General features: G+C 37.2%; 1 protein-coding gene across 1 annotated transcript in view; it reads left to right on the top strand.

Moving 5' to 3' along the window:
* The window catches only part of LOC137161854 (golgin subfamily A member 4-like), a gene marked incomplete at its 3' end in the record, with an annotated part of 38,853 nt that extends 16,152 nt beyond the window's left edge, over window positions 1-22,701 (top strand). The window contains exons 3-7 of the mRNA XM_067561365.1: window positions 10,642-10,707; window positions 11,822-12,136; window positions 14,466-14,513; window positions 16,003-16,059; window positions 22,603-22,701. Coding sequence (XP_067417466.1) covers window positions 10,642-10,707; window positions 11,822-12,136; window positions 14,466-14,513; window positions 16,003-16,059; window positions 22,603-22,701 — 585 coding nt within the window. The remainder of the gene's footprint in view (window positions 1-10,641; window positions 10,708-11,821; window positions 12,137-14,465; window positions 14,514-16,002; window positions 16,060-22,602) is intronic.
* Window positions 22,702-22,794: the final 93 nt, after the last annotated feature.

Genomic DNA, 22,794 nt, shown 5'->3' with positions numbered 1-22,794 from the left:
CGCACTCCAAGTGCAGAACCAATGTCTGACACCCTTCTTGGACATGAGGGCTCTGCAGACCTACTACCTCAGCCTAGACACTAGTGCCAGTTCTCTCAAGCCTCCCAGTAGTCCTTGCATGCTTGTCTTCTGGTTCTGGTCTGCCTCTCTCTCTCAAAAAAGGAAAACACACAAAACACCCCCACAAAAACAAACAAAAAAAAAAGCTGGTAGGCGCCAGTCTCTCTCTCTTTCCCATCTCCTTAGGTCAGATGGCCTTCTTGGCTGACATCAAGTGCCTAGTCAGGTGGCCCATTGCTTGGTTACCAGCCTACTTTGGAGAATTAGTTCACCTAAGCTTCAGCCAGCTCACTGTCGAAGTGTGCTTCCATTTAAATGGAGGATTATCTAAATTAACACCCTTGTTTGCTCTGCATTGCTAACCCTCTGCCAATACTTACAGATATTCTAGTCCATAATGGAAGTAAAAAGAGAATATTGAAGGAATAGTGCAGTTTTACAATCAAAATGGCACTCACAAAACAAAATAGAGTTTGATATAGATACAAAAAGACGTGCACTAATTTATATACTTCTCCCTTTTCTTGCAACCCTTTTTTTCAGTGTCCATCCTATGTACTGAATGGCAGGGGTCTGGTAGAAAAAATAGTACGTAATCATGTAATTCTTTTGATAATACATATGCACATGGTGACCGAATTATGGTTCACCTGGAAAACCTTATGTCTGGCATTCCTCGCTATTGAGTAATTAACTATATGACCTTAACATTTTTTTTTAACATAGCTCTTTGTATTTAATTTCCTTGCTTTTGTAAGAAGATAACTGACATTTTTTTTATGTAGAATCATATTGACATCCTCCATGGATCATCATCAGCATTATTATAACCCCAACCATTAGATCCACAGCTGACTTCTTTACCACTTGAACTAAAGGAACAACTAATAGCAGTAGTTCTTATCTCTTTGTGGATCAGCTACTATAGGGAGATGTCTTATGCTTGAACTGTAAGATTGTCTGTTCCTTTCTTCTGTTTGTATAGTGTTTAGCACATTTGTTTTCTAATCCATGATTGGGGCCTCTAAGTGCTACCACAATACAAATAATTACATGACACAGTTTACCGGTGGCTTACACAACTATTTGCTAGACAGCAGAGGAATGCAAGTAATCAGGAATCTTGAGTTCTATTCTTGTTTTTGGAGGGGTTGGGTGTATGGTCTAGTGATTAGACATCATGCACAATCAAGCACATACATTTGGCACATTCTGAAACGCGGTGTGGTAAGTGAAATTTAAGTTGGCTTCCAACCTGATTCCTTTTTATGCTGCTGGAACAGAATAAAAAGGCATAGCCCCATAGGGAATTCCACCAGTGCAGAGGTAACAGAGAGCTGGTGTACATCAACAGTTCCCAACCTTGGGTATGGAACTTCCTTGCAGGGGCATCAGTGCTTATGGGAGAGTCCCTGAGGCTTCAATAATATTGAGGTAATTTAGCCCCCTGAGTTCCGCGCTGGGCACAGCAGCCTCAAGCTATGTGCTGGCTGGAGCAGAGGAGCAGCCTTGAGCTCTGAGCTGGCTGAAGCAAAGAAGTAGCCCCTTCCTTCCCCCCAGCCCCACACCAGCTGGGCGCTCGGCCATAGAGGAGCAGCCCCGTACTGTTAGAGGCCTGGAGCAGCCCTGGCCAACCCACCAGGACCCGTCTCCATTATGCTCAGTCCATAAGGGCTGGGATGAGGCAGGGCCACACGGGGCATGTAGTGGCAGCTGCGCCAGGGAAGGCTTAGCTTCGTACTCAGGTAAAAGTAATTTATTATTATTTATGTAATTTAGGGTTGTTATCATTATATATGTTTGTTTATGGCCAATGAGGGGTGTTTCGGGGTGTGTGTGTTTTATCTAGTGTTAACTAGTGGGGCTTTCACTCAAAAAGGTTGAGAACTACTGTACATGACCATGTGGTGCCCCTCCTCACAGCCCTGGCTTAGGGTGAACAAGGAGCATGGAATGTCAGGAGCAGGATGGGGGTTGGTCAAAATGGTCTGCACTCCAGCAGTTCTTGTCTTCAGAGAAGCCTATAGGGAGCAGGTAAGGCTTTAGTAAGTTAGAGCAGCCTGTGAGGCTGCACCAGCCCATGGAGCAGCCTAGAATATGGGTGGTAGAAAGTTGGTTTAAAACCACCTTTGCATGCCCCCTCTGGCTACACTTTCTGTGCTGCACCTTCTGAGGGGTGCAGCCCAGTATGTGGTCCCAGGATTCTATTGCCACTCTGCCAGAAATGACTTTGTTTGACTTCTAAATTATCCTGTCTGTAATTTACCTTCTAAAGTGCCCTTGGTTGGAAAGAAGAGTGAAGTGTGCAAAAAATTATTAATGTCAGTGAAAGAGCAGAGACTAGAAATTGTGATCTCTCTTTTTTGGAAGGACCAGCATTCAAGGCTCAGCTCCTCAGGGTTGTGTATGATTTGTCTCCAAAACATGGATACATAACAAGAGAAGATTTGGGGAGCCAATAAAGTTGATGGGCAAATGTTGCGGAGTCCAGCTTCATTGAAGCAGATTCATTGGCTGTTCCTCTAGCTTAATGGGAGCCACAAGAAACATGGAAGCTACTCCAACAAAGAGATTTAGTGGTTCTGATGTTGCAGAGTGGCCTCCGGGCAGGGATAAGGATTCTTCTCTCCCTTCCTCCCTCCCTACCTCAATTTCTGGAAGAATTCCGCAGCAAATAGTCTGGCTGCTGATCTTTGTGATGAAATAGATGTGTGCTGTATTCAGACACGCACATAATCTATTGAAGCTCTTGTTTATATTTCTGTTGCAAAGGTTTGCCTTAAATAACAGAACCAAGGGATGGGAAAGAATGAGATGTAAGCCAGGGCTGATGAACAGATTTTCATTTGTGTCCTCTTGAAATTATTCTTTTCCTAGCCCTGACTCGTGTTGTGATACCATGTCATGTATGTATTAATACAATACTAATACAATGAACACAGTAACAGAAAGCTTTATGTACCCATTTAAAAATGATCAGGAACCTAATCATTTTGCAATGGTGTCTCTCCTTAGAAATAATACTTAGGAACTTCCATGTTGAAAAGTTCCAGGGGGGTAGCCATGTTAGTCTGTATGCAGCATCTGTATATGCATCTGACGAAGTGGGTTGCAGCCCACGAAAGCTTATGTCCGCAGAAATGTGTTAGTCTTTAAGGTGCTACAGGACTCTCGTTGTTTTTACTTAGGAACTTGAAATCGAGAAACGGTATTTTTCTGAACAAGTCACAAATGAAAAGCCCTGTAAGTGATTCATTCAGCAGATTACTGAAGTCTAGAATTTCTGAATTGATCAACATGTTAGGCAATAAGATTGTGTGTGTCAGCAAAAGCTTGAAATATATGGAAATATATTAATATATATTAATTGTAGTAATATATTGAAATGTGTTACACTATCCTAACAATGAATACATAATAACTATGAATACATAATAACTAACTTGAATTGTTATTCTACAGTCTCTCTTCATTGATGCTTTTACTTTCTGTGAGTTTACGAACTCATCTAAGCTGTTAAAAATATTTTAAATATAAACACTACTAGTTGAGTTAGCAATTTCTTGTCTCAGTCAGTAACTCCTAAGGATTCCAGTCCTTATGTATGAGTGGATAGCTAAAGTACAGGAGTGTTTACAGCATAATTAATGAACCTGAGGGGAAAGATAAATATTCAGAAGTATATAATTTATATTGTTGTTGTATTAGAGTAGGTATTAAATAATTGATATTACTTTTCAAGTGTAAATATTTCATGTCATAAGCAAATCCTAAGATGTGAGTAAGCACTTTAACACATCAGGACAAGATACCTGTTCCATAAATGTTTATAAATAAAACTATAGTGTCAATGCAAAACTGTATTTACTCATGCAAGGCTAAATTAGGGCACGTTTTTGCTACAACTTTCTTTCCCCTCTAAATAATCATTATAATAGGTCTTGGCTGTTATGACAATGAATGATCTAATATATTTTTAATGTTTTCTGTTCTTGCTTTGCCTTCCTCAGTGGGTTATCTGTACCATGTTGTATCTTGTAGACCTTTATAGCATTGTGCAGAAATGGATATGGTGAAATAAAATTTTGCAACATTCTTTGATTTTTTTTTTTCTTTCTCATTACTTGTGTTTTTTTCATCTCCCTGCTTTTTGCATTGAATGACACAGCTGCTAGCCGGGATGATAGCAGAGCCTGCTTTTCTCTCTGAATATACTATCTTTGCTTTGGATCTCAAACGACCTAAACCACAGAGTGACAGTGTGGTGAGTCCTCCTGCCCCTTTCAGTGATGCCTTTAGTGGGGAGAGGAGAATACTGTAATTCTAGAAGGCAAAACTAGTGCTGCTTGTGGCTTATAGTCTCACAAAGGCATCTTGACTATTCTGTTGCTAACCCTGCACTAAAATTCAGGGGATAATACCCAATGGCTTATGGCTGGTATGCTGTATGATGTGAACTTACTTTAACACAGAAAATTAACTTTGTTTCTGCTACACAGGAAACTGCATTCTTCCCAAACTTTCAAGAAACAATTGCCACTAGGTTGTAGGTTCCTTGCCTATAATCTATAAATGCTGCTATATGTCATTCTGCTAGTTTTTAACGTTTGTCTTTGGCTATTTGAAGGAAAATGGGTATGATAAACATTGATGGTAGTTCTTTTTCTAAAGAAGAACTTCAAAAAGTATGGTATATTGCACCTTCAAAAAGTTATTTACCAGTGGTGGTAGCAGAAAACCATTTTCTTACGTACATACTGAAATTCAGCCACACCTAGTTGGTGGCATGGCTGTTAGTTCAGTAGTGTGCTATCACTCAGGCAAGAGCACTTAACTCAGTTTTTTCAAATGTATATTCCCTTTCTTATACATTGTGAAAGCAATATTTCCAATCTTGGAGCTGGGAGCCGAGTGAGAACGAGGAGAGTGGAGGAGGAAGAACCCACACCCCAAGGAATGATATTTCCAACCTTAACCAAGGTTTCCTTTCAGACATCCCTCTTCTTTTGACTGTGTTTCATTTACTTCTATTCCCTTAAAATCAGAAGAAAGGCTACCTTCTGTGCTCCAGTACCATGAGATTTCTGGGTGCATGGTGACTGGAAAATATAATGTTTTCAAGGGGCTCGGGTCTCCCCATGCTTCACTATTTACACTTTTCTTGGCATCCACTGAAGTGGTTGCTTTTTTTGTTCCCCATGTAGAAGGGAAAAGAAATCTGAGAAGTCACAGAAAGTTTTAGGGGAATAAACTATAGAAAAAGAATGAGGGTGTGACCAGCAGCCATACCACCTTGTGCTTTTGCTCCTATCTTGAAAGCTAACCAGTACTGGACTGGAGGTGGTCTTTGGAAGCTTTACAGATATTTAGCATGTGGAGCAGTTCCCTCAGTGTTAGTACCTCATCAGTCCTTTACTATGGTTCTAAGAGGACTGTCTGGTTCTGGAGGGTGCCCTCTGTTTGCTAAAATGTAAAACAGAGGTGCTAATCAACTAACATTAGAGATCCCATAGAACTTGATCTGTACCTAACTGTTCTCGCCATGTTCAACTCTTGGCCATATTCCAGTTAGGTACTTTCTGCGTACCTAAACTCTCCCTGCAGTTTTAATTAGGTACTGTATTCATCTATGCTTCCAGCCATAGACTGTTGTGCACTGGAAAACAGCGCACTATGTAGTATCCCAAATGGGGCTGCATTTTGGAGCATACATTTCTGTGTGTGCTGAAGTGATGGCTGTACATGCCCTTCCTGGGTACACTAGCTGCACAAATAGAAAAAAAAATCATGTGAGTTCAGCATTAATGGGTATTGCCAGTGTTTTTAATAATGCTTCTTCTGTGGCTCTGCCACTTTTTAATCTTTTTCTAAAAACACTGTGGGGGGTAAGAATGGGAGGAAGAGGAAGTGATCATGAGAACAGTTTTTCTTTGACTCCCCTTGATATAGGGAAAGGTAGGGACAAAATAAACAGGTTTGAGAGAGAAATTTTTATTTAGATGAGTGTAGGTCATTGGAAACAAAATGTTAAATCAGAGCTCAACTTCCTAGGGTAAATTAAAAATGGAAGAACTATGTTGTTTCCTATAAGGCTATGTACAGGGTGCATATGGTATAGAAGATTGGGGCATAGTGGGGAAATTGTGGAGGTCTGACAACTTTGAATTAGAGAGAAGCTCTTTTATTCCTTGCGTTCTGCTGAGTCTGAGAAGGCTGTTCAGGGTGAAATATTATTCTCAGGTGGAGTTCTTGTGAGTATAAGAAGTCAGATTATGGGCGGGAAAAATGTCCACTAAACTCTTCCGATCCTACTCCCTCAATTTCAGAATTTTCAAATGGATTTTTCAGAAAAATAATTGGTAATAAAATAGTTAACAATTTTGACACTTAAACTACTTACATTTTCAGATTTACTATGCCACTGAGATATATATGAATCAGTTCACACCTCTGAGCTATATTTTCAGGCTGTCTGTGGACTCAGGCAAGCTGGGGTGTATCAGTTCACATTCAGGAAATTGTCATTGTAACCACAAAAGGCAGAAACTTAGAGAGAAACTGAGGATTTGTTTTTTCTATGTGGGGGAAAAATAGCTGATTGGTTTGGAGGCACCAGAAAAATTCCATTAGGATGCACTAGTTCAATCTGACCCCTCTTTTCTATACAATGGAACCTGACTAATCTGCACTAATAAAGAGAATCTCATTTGTGGGTTAATGAGGTCTGTAGACAGAGCTGGGTTTGGTGGTCTCATGCTTGCTATGGATCAGTAGGGGAAAGCCCTGGCATGTTAAGTGCTGAGACAGGCTACTGGCATTATTATTGCTACTACAAGCTGCTTTTATTCTCTCCTGCTGATGGTGCTGGTACTGAAGATGCAAGGGCTGTGCTTTCTTTGCTCCTGTGTGATTGTGTTTGAGTCACCATAGAAGTGAAGAGAGATCTATCAGAATAATGTGAGGGAAGCTGGGGTTATTTGTTATCAGAGCCTGAAGAGGCTGTAGCAGTATCCAAGTAATCTTGACTCAGAACTTCAGTGACTGCTAGAGGTCCAGCGAGTGGTGTGATGCTTCTTCAGTGGCCTGCAGGAAGACTGTCCTCATCTGCACTCGGTTCAAGGCTATGGAAATGCCAGCAGAGCCTCCTTGATTCTAGTTTTAATGAACATAAATTGTTGAAATCCACTAGCATTAAAGAATTTTAAGCTTGTGACATATAAAAAAGTGAATTAGTGAAGTTTTAATGTAGCATCTTCCATCCAAGGATCCCAAAGCACATTATAGATATATTAAGATATGACCCCTACCTCAGAACATAATATATTAAAATTACTGTAACATGGAACTGTGTGTAGAGGTCCATTTTTAGTACCTAGGTGGTGCATAAAATTAGACAATAGTCTTATTTCCATTCACTACTACAAAACAATAATTCGGTGTATATTCTTTGAGGTGTGTGTGTATACAGTAGGACAATCTACAAAAAGTTTAGCATAATTAAGATGAAATTGTGAATTTGTACTGTAATGGTTGATAGCTGGTTGTGACGATTTAGGTATTCACCCAGTAAGGTGATGTGTCACCGCCTATTGTGCAGCTTTGGCTCAGCCCGGGCACCAGCAGCCTGCTTACAGCACAGTGAGCTCACCTTGGCTTCTGCCAGCCTGGTTGCTCCTTGCAGAGTGACACCAACAGCCCTTGCAGTCCCAAGTCTTCCCAAAACCATCTCCTTTGAAGTGCCCAGTCCCTCCCACTGTATCATTCACAAAACCTTGTCAAGTCCACTGCTTCTTTAAACAGACACAGTACACTGCACCAGTTTGTTGATTTGACTGAGGATTTTATTTTTCAGTTTGAAACGTTGCACTGAGATGGTTGTATAATAAAATAAGATTATCTTTTTTAACAAAGAACAGATCATTAAGTGATACCAAATAGAAGGAATTGGAATAGAAATGGTTACAAACAAACAAAAATAAAAATACTAAAACCTAATTTAACAAACCGGAGTCTTTTGTTTTCTCACCATAGTCATTAGCCATACTCCATCGAAGAGCCCCAAAGTGCATAGTTTCTTTGTCTCCTCAGGTGAAGGATGCCAAAATGGGGTTTTCTCTCTATTTATATCCTTAAAATTTCTTTGTTTTCAAAGTCAAGAAGCCTTCCTGGGGGCTCAGCTTGCTGCCCACCAGGGAGCTGATGCCATGTTAAATTTTGTAGTCTACCCATCGTGATAGTAAAGTGGTTATCTCCCCCCATTTACTAGTTTGATAACTTAGTTTACTTATTATGTACATATATTTCCATTGTTTCTCCTTGCTTATATTACCTGTAGATACACCACTCAATAATATTAATGACCAGTGTGTTATAAGTTTGCATATGATACTTACATATGATACTTTTCGATACAGATTATGACAATAGTGAGTTGGGATACAGTGATCTAGTCAGGCCAACTGAGACTCATTGCTAGATAGCAGTGAGCCCTGTGACCTCTGGCATTGGGGTGCTCTTAGGGTCACATTGATGATGTATTTTGGTTTCAACTTTGAAACTGCATTTCACAATAATCCTTAGATGCTTTTCTTAGATGCAGTTCATGGTTTTTTATCATTATAAATACCTGATTGACACTAACATATACTATCGCTTCAATCTTTGTTTAAAAAATGCTAAAATACTTGTTTATGAAACAGACATAGAAAACCTTCACAGCTCTGTGCTAAATCAATGATACGGTCACCAGGCACATCTTGTGTCTGATGTGTGTTGTCTACTTAGGCCAGGTCTATACTAAAAAGTTGTCTACCGAGCTATGTTGCTCATGGGTGTGAAAAATCCACTTCTTGAAGTGATGTAATTAAGCTGACCTGACCTCCAGCATAGACAGTGCTAGGCTGATAGAAGAATTCTTCCGTTGACCTAGCTACACCTCTTGGGGACAGGAGACCCCGTCTCATTTCTGTAGTGAACGTCTGCACTGAAGCGCTACAGCAGTACAGCTGCAGCTATGCCACCATAGTGTATCAAATGTAGACAAGTCCTTAGCCTGTAAACTCATTGCAGCAAGGATAATCTTCCATTTATGTGCAGTACAGAACTGAGCATAGTATTGGTACTATACAAGTGATGATAAAACAGAAGTTTATATTTTTATTTAGGTCTCCCTAATTACTAGCTTTTAAGATAGAAAGTGAAAATTAAGAGCCATGTAGTTGTGAGTAAAACCTATTGAAAGGTCTGACTACCCCATAATTAGAATACACAGGGATTGTAGGGAAGCAATAGTTGTCCCAAGAAAATTGGTATTTTCTTTAGGGGTGCAGTCCTCTTAAGGAGTATACAGATTTTGTACTCAGTGTAGACAAAATGCAACTTCCAAAACTAGACAGACTTTCTGTTTGGTTTATTCTATTGCTCATTTTGTGCAATGTCAGTTTGGATGTACCACATGTATCCTTCTCAGTCTTCCTTGTCTGTTATGTATTCCCTTCTTCCCTGACATCCTGAGTCCATCCACCCTGCTGAATCCATCTGAAGTCCTTTTCAGCTTTTTGGAGCACTCTTTCTCCTTCCTGTGTGCCTCCTTTAGCCTTTACAGTAAATATATACAATATAATTATATATATTGTAGAAATATTATATTAAACCCATGACATTTGCTGTTGTAGTAATATCTGAATACTGTACATCTGTCTTGCATGTAATGACTTACATACAAATGTTTGTGTTAAATTTATTTGACTTACCTTGATTAAAAAATCCTTTTTATATAATTTTAATGTTTTCATTATAATGTTGTTCTTATTTTTGGCTCAGTTTATATACCTTGCAGTTCTTACCCTTAAAGATCCTCACTTCCAGGTTTTAGCATGTTTACCTCTTCAATCTGCATTCGTTTGAATTACCAGTAGAGTATTTGGATTTATATAGGTCAAGAAGCAGCTGAACTCATGTAAACAGTGGGAGAGGAAAAGGAAATCATTTTAAAATTCTTTATTAAAATTTTTTTTATTGCTTTCTGTTGATGCTTCATTTGGGAATAGAGGAGGAATGTTTATTTTTAAAAAGTTTTGCGTACCATAACATTTCTGAAAGTGTCATTTCTTTCTCTGTACTTAGTCATAAGCTTCTGAGCATATTGATATGAGGAAGGTAATATGGTAATTGCTTACAACCCATGTGGTTATAGTGTAATACTTGTCATCAATCACACTTTTCCTGCTATCATTTCCATTTGTTTTTGGTACCTTTCTTAATAAATAAGTCCTGTGAGTATTTTAAGAAGAGATGTTGACATTTGCAGTTCTCACATTGTATTAATCCATGCACATATTGCTGCTTTGTAGTTCTGCATATTGCAGCAATCTGTTTTTTTTTTTTTTTCAAAACTTAACATACTAGTTGCAGTTTGCATGAAGGCATTTTAATAAAGAATTAAAAGGAAAAAGTACTAATTACGTTTACTAAAAAAACTTACAAAGCCACAGAACAGGGATGCTGTTTATAACTAGTGGGTTTCTTTGTACATTACATTGTGTTCCTTTTCTTTTAATATTTTTGTTTTATTCCTCATAGAATGTATCTAAACAAACAGCCCCCAAATCTACAGACAACAACGAAAATGAACCATCTTCTCCCCAGGTATCATTTTCTATAGTATTTTCATTTTACTAAAAATGCTATTGACTAATTTAGCCTATGTTGGTATGTTCAGGTGATTCAGTGCTAGTCAATGTGGCCAAATATATTTTGATGTGTAAATTGCACAGCTCAGTGATTGCCAGTTAAGATTCTAGGCTGCTTAATCTGTTGGATTGCTATTAATAAAGGGTAATTTTGTGGGAAAGGTAGATGTAGATGTGTGAAGCTACTTGAGCCTCCCTTTCCCTTCCAGTGGGCCATTTTAATAAAATTTGAAGACATATAGTAGGGCCCCCAGTCTTACCCCAAATAGCATGGACATGGCTAGTATGAAAGATCAGAGTAGCAGGGTATTACTTTTAGGCTTTTGCAAAACAGTTTGTGTTGAATGGATGCAAAGTGAGTTTCTACCCAGAAAAAAAAGTTTTGGTAGGGTTAAAAAAAATTGTGGTAGAATACTGGATGAGTGTGCAGGATATGTTTAATACATATACTTTTTAGAAGATAGAGAACTTCAGTGCCATTAGAGAACTGCCATTAGAGAACTTCACTTGTATAATTTTACTGTTTTGCTGTGGAAAGGTCCATATTAGAGCTAAGTATTTGGAGTGAATAGAAAGAAATGAGACTGTCAGAAACTAAAAACTACATTTATTTACTGTGTAAGTACGTCTACAATAAATTAACTATGTGGGTCATAGGAAACATACTTCAATGTCTCTGAGATATGTTTAATGCCTTATAAAGCTGCTGTAAAATATTGGCTTCTGTTTAACAGTGTATATATGACTTCCTTTGTAATTTAGGAGCAAAGATGATATTTATGCAACTATTAAGTTTTTGTTGTTGGATGCTTTTTAAAAAGAACAAATTAATGATCATTTAAAGACCTTTCTAAATTATTGCTACGGTGCTATTAATTTAGATTTTTTACTATAGGGTTTAGTACAGAAGCTTAATTCAAAGTATGTTACAATAGATAAGTAGTCTTGTTTCAGAGAAAAAGGAAAATCACCATGAAGATGGTATTTGTGTGTGTGTGTGTGTATACCTATATTTTTAATTGATTTGATTTATTGAAGAACCAAAGTAATCAATTCCCTTATTTTTGCAGTTAAGTGACATTCAGACTTTTGCACAGAAACTCCAACTCCGGGTTCCTTCAATGGAATCTTTATTTCGAAGTCCAGTGAAAGAATCCCTGTTCCGCTCTTCTTCTAAAGAATCCCTGGTACGAACTTCTTCAAGAGAGTCATTAAATCGACTGGACTTTGACACTACTGGTCCCACATTTGATCCACCATCTGATGTTGAAAGTGAGGCAGAAGAGTCACTGGGAAACATGGACAGCCTCAGCAAAGAACAGTTGTTACAACGATTGCGTAGAATGGAACGTAGTTTAGGCAACTACAGAGGAAAATATTCTGAGGTAGGAAAATGTCTGACTTTCGTAAATAGTGGAGAGAGGAAATGAGAGTGTTGATAGGGAGGCAGCAGTGAAGGACTGAAAAAATGGAAGAAATGTATCAGTTCACTGTTCAAGAGCTATGTATTTGGGACAAGAGTCTTAGTGGCTACTAACTTGAAACTTAGTGGGTTGTTTGTTTTTTTTTAATTATTATTCATATTTCTAGTTATGGCAAATGATTTTTTTGTTTTGGTAATTTACAGAACATTGACATATTTAACTTCTCTTGTTTATGAACAAAACCATATTACCACCAACTGAGTTGGATTATTTGAGGTCTCTTGAGTCATCTGAAAAATATACTTGTGAAAGTTTTCCTGAACTATAGATATTGCCATATTGAATATAACTGAAATATCGCTCAAATTTGCAATTGTAAAAGTGTTTCACAGTGAATTTAGCATGGGATGCAGTTGCATGGCAGTAGATTGTACTTTTCAAGAATAGCATTCAGAGACAAAATACAAAAATGCATGTTTACATGTTCTGATTGATGTATTCCATGTATAACATACAAATGTTTGTTTCTATTTTGTCTCCTTTGGTCTTTGATTTTAAGTCCCACCCCACTAATTTCTAGTTAAAAGCAAACAGTATTTCCCTTGTTTACGTTCAAGGACCATTGATTTCATTATTTTAAAATTAAAATTGATCACTTTCATTTTCTAAAATTCATCTGAAAAGCCAGCCCTCCCCATTTTTTTCTTTAAATACTATTTTGTGTTCAGAATTGAACATTGCAAAAATCTTTATGGTTCTCCGAATATACTTTGTCTGTGAATATAGACATTCCTGTGCAACTCTGACTCCAGATGTGACAATAAAGGGAGTAAAAATATTTTATTTTTATTGTTTCATATGTGTCCACGGACAGCCACCCTAATCTCTCAATCTTATTGTCGAAATAGGTTACAATTAGAATGAACAAAACAAATCCAAAAAATTCATTTTCTTTCCTTTCACTAAGAATCTGAAGGCACAATTACATACTTTTCAGTGTTTTCTAGCTAGTCACTGCAGTATTCATTCTGTGTTAATGTACAATAAACTAAACCTTACCTATGTAAACCCAGTGATCTTTGTATAATTCTAAAGAAAGTGTTACTAAAGAGGTTTTCTTCAATGTCCTGATTCTGAGTATGGTCTATTAATTAGTTCCTAATTCTCTCTAAAAATCTGTTAGTTTATTTCATTGAACAGATTTCCTTTGCTTCCTAAACTGTTTTATTATTCAGGCATGTACACTGGGATTTCCATGCAGCTACAATAATTGTTTTTGTGCTTCTAATAATAGATGATGTAAAAGGGGAGTTGGCTTTGAGTCTACCTATTCCCACAAAATCCCCCAATGGCTATTGCCATAACTGAATGTTCTTTTACAATATTATGGATTATTCTCTTCTTTCCCAAGAATCTTTTTTCTTAACAGGAACACCACATGTGCTTAAAATTGCTAACTGCCCCAATTTTCTCCAGCACAGTATATTAGGATTTTGTGTGGCATCTTAGATACATTCAGTTCGGGTTAAACAGAGTACTGCTTAAGCAGTTTCAGAAGTTTACACTCGAGCACTCAAGTGCCATTATGATGTAGGCCTGCCAGCTTTGCAAATGGTAAGGGAACATAACCAAAGTTTAATTAAACTGAGTTTGCTGTTATTCATTGTCTGTCAAACTACAATGAGAAACTTTGTCTAGTTACAATCTTTCTTTGTCCACCAGTTCAGCTGGGTGTATATGAGGTGAATGGGAAGAAGTTCAATGCTGTAGGAGCCTCTCTTTACAATGGTTATATGCATTCTGTCTTGTACATCCTCATATTATAAAATGAAAACTTAGTCTATCTGGGATTTATAAGGTACATAGAAGCACAGGGTAGTTTTCAGAGGTGTAGCTTTACACCTGTACTCCTTATTCTTTTGACTACCTGCATGAAACTTATTTTATAACCTACGCTTAAAGGCTTTACTCTGAGGGGGAAAAAAGGTACATGGCATGCTGAGTAACCTTCCTGTTTCATTTTTGCCATTCAGGCTTTGAAATGTAAACATATTTTTTATTGGGAAAATATTTTATTAGCAATCATTCCTCTGCTGAGAATATTTACCTATGTTACTATCCAAAGGCGGAGTGTTCATGAAAAAGGTATATGTTAGGAGCCTACGTGGTGAAGTGAGGAGTTTGAGAATGTAGTTAACTTGCTTAAGATATAAAGATTTATCTTCAAATTGGATAATGATGAATGGAGCTGGAGTTAATTAACCAATATGCTTGCTTTGTATATTTTTAGCTGGTCGCTGCCTATCAGACTGTCCAGAAAGAGAAGAAAAAACTACAAGTAAGAGTTACAATTCTTCCTATATTTCCTGAGTATATTTCTAAATTTTAAAATGTTCCTCTCTTGCATAGTAAAATATGTAAGTGATGTACTAGTAATTAAAGAAAAAGAAGCCAGATAGGCGAAGCTCTTTATTTTAAAGATAACATTTCTTTTTCTATTGGTGTTTCAGAAATAAATTACACTAACAATAAACTATTTTTACTACTAAGGTTTCGTATTAGAGATTTTTTGTGGTTCAGTATTCTGTAACAGTTTGAAATGTATTCTCTTTTGTATTTAAAAAAAAAAGGCAAAAAAAGCTCATGCTAAATAAATTGAATCATCTAGAATAAACTCTTTTTACATAAGGTGGTACTTGTGTGTATCTTACATGCAGTATGGATTCCACAATCACTTAGTTTTGTAGTTTTCCTTTCAATATCACATATATCATCCTCACTTTTTTTTAAGTGTTGAAGGCAGAGTTCTTGTGTACTATGTGTTACACTGGATCTAAAGTCTCTTATCCCCCTGATTTCTGCAGTGTCCCGTTGCTAAATTCTATACTAGTGTTAACACATTGCAAAATCTTTCCAAATTTGCTATCCCGTTCATAGAATAATTTAGTACTTCCATAAATTTGTGTGTGAAGGGACACAGTAATCATTTCACTCACTTCTTATATTTGCTGTAGCAGAGGAATACTAGGTATGTGAGCTCTAAAAGCTCCCTTTGTTTGCTTGCATATGAAGTAGCAGACAGCTTTTTGAAACCCATATAGCAGGTATGAGAAAAACGGGGAAAATGAAAAGCCATTGTGTATCCTACAGGGAAAAAATATGTTTATGAAGGTGTGGGTAGCTAAACACATGGAACAGTTATTTTAAACAACAAAAAACAACTTGGGCAAAAAGTAAAATTTAAAGAAATCCATTGGGGAAAGACCCATAGAATTTTTTTATTTATTTTTTTTTAAACAAAGGAGGATGGGGGGAGGAGGAGAAGGGGTAAGAGAAAACACAGACAGTGGAAAAATGAGAGGTTAGTGTTCTCCAGGGGAAAAAAAGTAAGTGAGCATTCTGAAAAGCTGGGGAATAATGAGAAAATATCATAATAGATTAAAAGTTAAATTCAAGAAATAATAATGATAAATAGAAACCACAAGTTATAGGAGAGTAAAAAGAGGCTGTGTTTTTTGGATGGTGGATCTTCAGTGGGGGATGCTTGCTACATTTTTATGTGGTTTATTTGCCCTTTTGATTTTTAAAAGCAGCAGCAGCCAGGATCAACACAAAGGGACTTTTAATGCTTGGTTTTAGAGTTTGTAAGTAACCTGTTTTGTACTGATACTTTGACAAGTCAAGGTAGTGAGGCAGCTTGATTTGGAAGAGAGATGCAGAACATAAGTCCTGTATACTAACGTAAAGTATCTGTGGTTTTAGTTTGAGTACTTTAAGTAAAAAATTTGAATTTACTGAAAATATTCTATTTATTCCCCTTCATTAAGGGTATATTGAGCCAGAGCCAGGATAAAGCACTTCGTAGAATTGGAGAACTACGAGAGGTAACTTCAATTGATGGTTGAATATTTTAAATTCATACAAAATACACTGATTTATCCTTTGATGTGCATTTTTTTTTAGTTTGTAGTAATTAACAAATTCTAGAATACCACTGTCATAAACCTGGAATTCCCTTCACCATTTTTGTCCACTTTTATTTGTATTATGTTCTTTCCTATCTTGCTTATTTCCATTACTGTCTTGATCCAGGATAAAGCACAGTTCCGTAACATTATAATAGAACTATGTTTGCCTGTTCTCACTATTCCTCTTGTCCCCACCCCAAAAAAGTTATAACATGGATACCCCCTAACACTGGCAGAACTGATGCTAGCATGTGGTTCTTCTTGCAACATAGATAAGGCCTAATAGTGGATGAGGATATGAAATTTGTGACTGCTTCAGTGGTTGGAAATGGAATCGCATCATTTTAATATGCATTTTCCAAAGATGATCTGTAAATAATTTGATAATTTTGTAACAAGATTTGAAGTACCCTACCTATTTAGACTAAGCGTGCTTAGTTACTACAGCATAGGCACTATAGAAATACCTAAAATCACCTTTAAGCAGATGATGGAAAAATACTAAGTTATTATTTACCAAAAAAAAAAAAAAAATTCCTGCTACCTTGAATTTCATAACTTTCTCATACAGTCTCTTTCCAGCCTTGGTGATTTTTGAAAAGTTGTTGTTTATTTTAACTTGTACCCCTTTATTCTCCTGTTTTTACTATTGAGCAAAAACAAACTATGAGCAGATCCTAGTCTATGAAGAGGCATTATCTTGCTCTAATTTCCACCATATAGCACCTATTCTTTAAATCAGTGCCATGCTTTTGATTCATTCCTTATTTGCAAAAATATTTGTATCATATGACACATTATAATTAAAATCAGGATTAGTGGAGATAAATATGATAAACTGAAATATCAAAACAATTCCATATATACTGTGTATATTTAAGTAGCACATTAGGTAAATCATTAGGTAAATTCATTGGCACGAAGTCCCTTAGTCCTTTTAATTTAACTTTGACAGGATTTACAAAATATACAGGAATCATGTCTCAACTTTAACAAATAACTGTTATAGAGACAGTAAGTTATTCTGACTGTTTAACAAAATCAAGTTAAAGAACCCTAACGAAATACTATCAGAAATTGAAGCCACTTACCACACAGGTATTGGGCACCAGAGTGAGATATCAGCTCTGCTTTCACTCAGCAATATTAGTCTTCAATTCACACATGTTCCTAACTCTTCACAACAAGCTCCCCCAGAAATTTAGTCCCTCCATTCATTCAGAACCAAACACCTTCTCCTTAACTGGCTGCTCTGATGTCACTGGGTTCCATGGACTGCTGTCATCATATTCTCATTTGTTGCTACAACTTCCAACACTGTTGCTAAGATCCTTGAAATGTCATTGTATCAGTCATTCTAATTTAGGAGATTTTAGGTGGTTAAACTCCTATATGTTTTGCCAAACAAATAACCTAGAAGATTATTTAGTAAAGATAACAGGAGGTCCTTAGGCATAATCACACTAAAATAAAGTGACCGTATTTCACATTCATCGGCAAGAAGGGTCTCACAGGTTTCCTTGTGTGCCAACCTTCTTTTAAATTATTTTTTGGTCTATAATCGCAAAGTGCTGTTCCTCATCAATGTGGGGTCTAATTCAGGTGAGCAGAGTATATAGAATTTTAATTGTAACTTTCAGTAATTTTGACTTGTGATCACATTCTGTCTTCTCTAACAAAATCTATAATGTTTTTACACAAGATGATGGGAGATGACAAATCAGCTACTCCCACCCATTATTAGAAATGTAAGTAAAATTTCCGTGGCAGTCATATTATAATTATCTAAAATGAAACATCCTCATTTGGGCATGACCCTTTTTCCATGAAGTAACAAAACTCCCAATGCAATGGTTTAGGAGCTGGGTCTCTACTGAGAAATTTAGACAGATCTTTCCTTAAAAGATACTTTGGTTCTTGTAGTGCTTTTTGTAAAGATAATTTCCTCTAAAATCTGAGTACATCTTCCCTGAAAACCATAGTCATATGCACAGCTTAAGACTGATGATAACTTTATATAAGGGTTAGTAGTTATATAATATTGAATTCATTCAGGATTTCCGTAATCTGTATTAAATTACATGTGCACCTCTGGAAAAGATTGTTTAAAACAAGATATTGAAAAAATAAAAAATGAGTAGGAAGCTTTCCTTGGTGAGCCTGTTGGTCTAAGCCATCAACTCTGTAGAGTTCAAGATTCCTAACTTTCCAAATATGAATCAATTGTAAATTACAGAGTTGTCTTCCTGAGTTTATACATCCACACCCACATCTAATTTTCTCTGTCTGAAATTAACAGCATGAAATTAACAAAGATTAGTCACTATCTTTCAGAACCCTGTGAAGCAACAGTGAAACTGATAAGGATCATGTGAAAGTCATGCTGTTGCTGTAATTTCATGAGCAGTAGCAAGTTAGGTACTTGGGTCAATCCCATCGCTTCCTGGTTGATGTATCTTCTATTTGCGAGCTGTTTGGTAGACAACCAGAAACCTGGTTCCCCATCAGAGCCTCCTGGGGACTTACGAAGAGAAGACAGAAAGTTCCTTCTTCCTTCTGTCAAGTTCATGTGGGAAGAGCAACACATTTATCAATAACCAGAAGCTGATTCAAATAACAGAGTACCCAAACAGTGGGATCTAAAGGTAGCACCTGGTAAAAAATCTCAAAATGTTTCCGTATCCAGGCAGTGGCAGGAGGCCTGGACTTCCCACCATGGTGCAGCCCCAACCTTCATGTGGGTTGTAATAAAGTCTCTGGCTAGTAGTAGTAGTAGTAGTATCAATATAATATTTGTCTCTTCAGCACTTTTCATCCATAGGATTTCAAAGTGCTTTACGGAGGAAGAGAAGTATAATTATTCTCTTTGTACATTGATGCCCTGATTTCCCCCCAAATAAGTAAACTGACCTGTGGTGTCTTATGTGAGTGGCAGAGCCAAGTTGTTTTTTTACTCTCAATCCAGATCCACATTTCCTAGTACATTTAGTCCTCTAACTAGTAGGTATCTGTAAAATTTTTAAGAACTCTGAAGGTCCTGTAAAAAAGTATATATAGCCTCCAGAACGAAGCATCTAATTCTAGACTAAGGAAAAACATAAATATTTTTTTACTTCCCGTCTGACAGTTGTAGTGTTGTGCATTTAGTTGCTAGATTCTACCGTAGAGGTAAATGAAAGTATTGATTCCTATAGTTTGTAAAATTCTTTAGTGTGTGGCATCCCTAAGGATCGTTTATAAATGTTAACTATCATGATACTGTGAGCATCACCTCTTATGGATTGTTTTGTCATCTTTGTTTGATTACTGTGGTGTATATATATCACTATAAACAGTTTCACATATCTAGGGAAAGTTCTTAAGGAAGTAAGAGATTTTAATACCCTTGATAGTTCTTTTCATTTTTCCCCCTTAAATTAAAAGTAGGCTTAGGAGGAGGAGATCATAAATCCTTATTAAACTTTTGATATTTGTGTGTTGAAGAGACACAGTCAACTTAAATTTGACCCAAAATTAAAATTTTTGAGGAAAAAAGTTTTTAATAAAACCTAAGATCAATATAAATATTGTGACAAGTTTAAAAAAAAAAATCAAATGACATTTTTTAAAATGAAGTATTTCCCTGTAGTCTTTGAAACCCAAACACTACTGCATTAAGGAAGTGAAACAGAATGAAAAAAACTGAAAATGACTTGATTGATTTTTCATTGTTTAGAAATGAAAAAATTAAATAGTATAAATGATTATATTTTTAAAACATTAATCATAGGTGTTTCTGGTAATGCAGATACATTTCTTGTAAACAAAATCTGTTTTAAATAAACAAGTTTCCTTTCTTAAAAAGAGTTGCCCCTTATTGTGTAGAAATGGAGGCCAAATTGAGTCTCCTTTGAGGATAAGTCCACAACATAACAGTGCCCTGTAAATTAATGCTTCCCTGCCTGCCTTTTTTGTTCTTTACCAATAATACTTTCAGAAACATTTTTTGGTATTCCAGTTCTCAGATGAGGATCAGAAAGGGTTTGTAGATACTGCAGAGGAACATTTTATCATCTGTAACTTACATTTATTACAGTGGAATTCTTTGGCATTTGTAGTCACACTGAGCTCTCCTACTTGTTGTCTTTGCCAGCTTGAAAGTATTGCAGGTAAGGCTCAAGTGCAGGAAAAAGGGTAATGAACAGATAGTGAGAACTGTAAGCAAAGCAAGGCTAAAAAGTGAACTCAGTTGAATGAGAAGTGAAAGGAGCAGTCTGTGTCTTGGAACTCTGCTCTCAAACACAGTCTTGTCTCTGCATGGCTCCTATAGTAAGCTCACACAGATACTATTCTTCATAGGCAGTTGCTGTTCTCAAAGCTGACATCAGGGAGGGAGGGTTCAGTTATGACATCTGGAACTCATCTATGAAGGTAAGGGATAAGCAGTAAGACTTAGAGCTTAAAAGTGAGGTTAACAGTGTCAAAAGGGAATAAAGAGAACAGTCAGTGACCAAGGTCTTGTCCCCAGCTCTTTGTCTCCTCCTGTCTCTTCATGGCTTGCACAAATCCAGGCTTACAGGTGCAGTTCTCTTATAGGCAAATGCTTTTCTCAGAATAGGCACCTGTGAAGTGGTGGTAATTAGACTTGGTCCACTAGTTCTACCTGGTAAACTTACTTTAAAAATATCTTGATGAAATATATCATTGAGGACATATGTGTAGATAAAAATGACTTTTTAAAAACTAAAACCCTAGGAAATGATTTACAATGGATGCATGTTTAAATGCATTCATTTATTATAGTCAGCAGAAAACCTAGATGAAAATTAATCCTACTAAGTCTTAATTAGTTCTAGTAGAGCATTTAGCAATTGACCACTTAAATGAGGTTTACACACATACCCTTCTCCACTTAGAGCACTGTTGTACTGTATTTGCTGCTACGGTATTACTCCTGAGGGAATTCTGTGCCAAAAAATTAAAAATCCTGCACACAATATTTTAAAATTCTGAATATTTTATCTGTTAAAATAACACTATATAATCATGCCAGTTTCAATTATTTTGGTAATTTATTTCAAATACCTGTCGGCAACTGTCTGTAACAATACAGACGACAAAAAAGATTCCCCCAGGAGTACAGAGTTAAAGAAACCTTCACAACAACCCAGTTCCTGTTTCTTTGCCCCCTTCCAGCCCCCGAGCCCAGCTGTGGGGCCAGACACCCGCATTCCCAGAGCCCAGCGTAAGGGTCAGACACTTGCATTCCCTTCTCCCCAGAGCCCAGCTGCAAGGACCCCCCCGTCACAGACATCCACATTCCCTTCTTCCCAGAGCCTAGCTGTGGGGCTCCCCGGCTCAGACACTGACACCTCTCCTCCCCAGGGATCCAGAGAGAGAAACAGCCTGATGCTGGGTCCTGGGCTTGCATAGAGTTTTCTTCACACCGCTTCCTTCCTTCAGGGCATTCTGGGAACTCTCCAGCTCTGTCCCCCTCCACTTAGCACTATTTGTGAGCTGGAGATGGTCCAGCGGCTCCTAGTGGTAGCCAGCAGCTCTGCAGCACCAATTCTTTGGGGGAAAAGGAAATTCTGTGCAGAACATTAATTCTGTGCAAATTCTGCATAGCACAGTGGCGCAGAATTCTCCCAGTAGTAAGTAATATGCAGGTATTATTGTAGAGTTTAGGAATATTTTACTCCTTTCAGAGGAGAAGAAAAAGAAACCAAGTGAGATATGATGGCTCAGGGAATTGTTAATGATGTACCTAACTCTTTGGTGCAAAATCGCTGATTAACATTTAATCTAGGTTATTGCAGTAGTCCCTTATTCAGTGTCCATTCAGGGAAGTGAAGAGTTTTTAGTGGCCAAATATTTTTGACAAAGGCACTGTCATAGTTAAAATTAGTTGGTACTCTGTTAGCCTTCTTATTAAGGAGGCATAGGAGTGGAGATTGACTACCGTCTGCATTAGAAGGGGTAACTTTCTGGTCAGAATAGAAGCAAGTTGTTTGAGCAGTGAGGGAAACTTGATTTAATCTATGGATAAATTAAGAATTCAGTCTTACAGGGCTCAGTCTTGCGAGGGGCCATGTGATCTCAATTCCAAAGGAACTGAATACGTGTGGCAGCTTTCAGGAGTAGACCTGAAGTGATCTCATCACAAGCACTACCTCACTTCTCTTGAAAGAGAGGGGAAAAAGCGTGCTCTTACATCAGATCTCTTTTGCTAATTTGGAATGCTGGTACTGTAATTGTGATCAGATGAATTGAATGTTTTACATACATGTTGTCTGGCAGTAGCTATGTTAACGTTGGTTCATATTCTGGGTACATAAAATTGCAGTCAAATTTAAATCAGCAAAAACCTTATTAGTCCATCTTGAAACATTGTATAGAGATTATTTCATGATAACATTTTAGTTACCTTTTAAACTAACTTTACATTTTGCATTGGAAACTTGTTTCTGTGTTCCTTAGGAGCTCCAAATGGATCAACAAGCTAAGAAACATCTCCAGGAAGAATTTGATGCATCCTTGGAAGAAAAGGATCAGTTTATTAGTGTCCTGCAGACTCAGGTAACATCTTACCTAAGAGAGAGGCTCTTGAATCAGTTCAGGGAACAAAGAAGAAATGATGTTACCCAAATAACAAATATTACATGATCTTAT

Source organism: Emydura macquarii, unplaced genomic scaffold, assembly GCF_026122565.2.
Source record: "Emydura macquarii macquarii isolate MOO-44397 ecotype Brisbane River unplaced genomic scaffold, CSIRO-AGI_Emac_v2 contig_2384, whole genome shotgun sequence".
Lineage (NCBI taxonomy): Eukaryota > Metazoa > Chordata > Testudines > Chelidae > Emydura > Emydura macquarii.
Note: the sequence above shows the minus strand (reverse complement) of the source record. Positions and strands in the feature narration are given on the sequence as shown.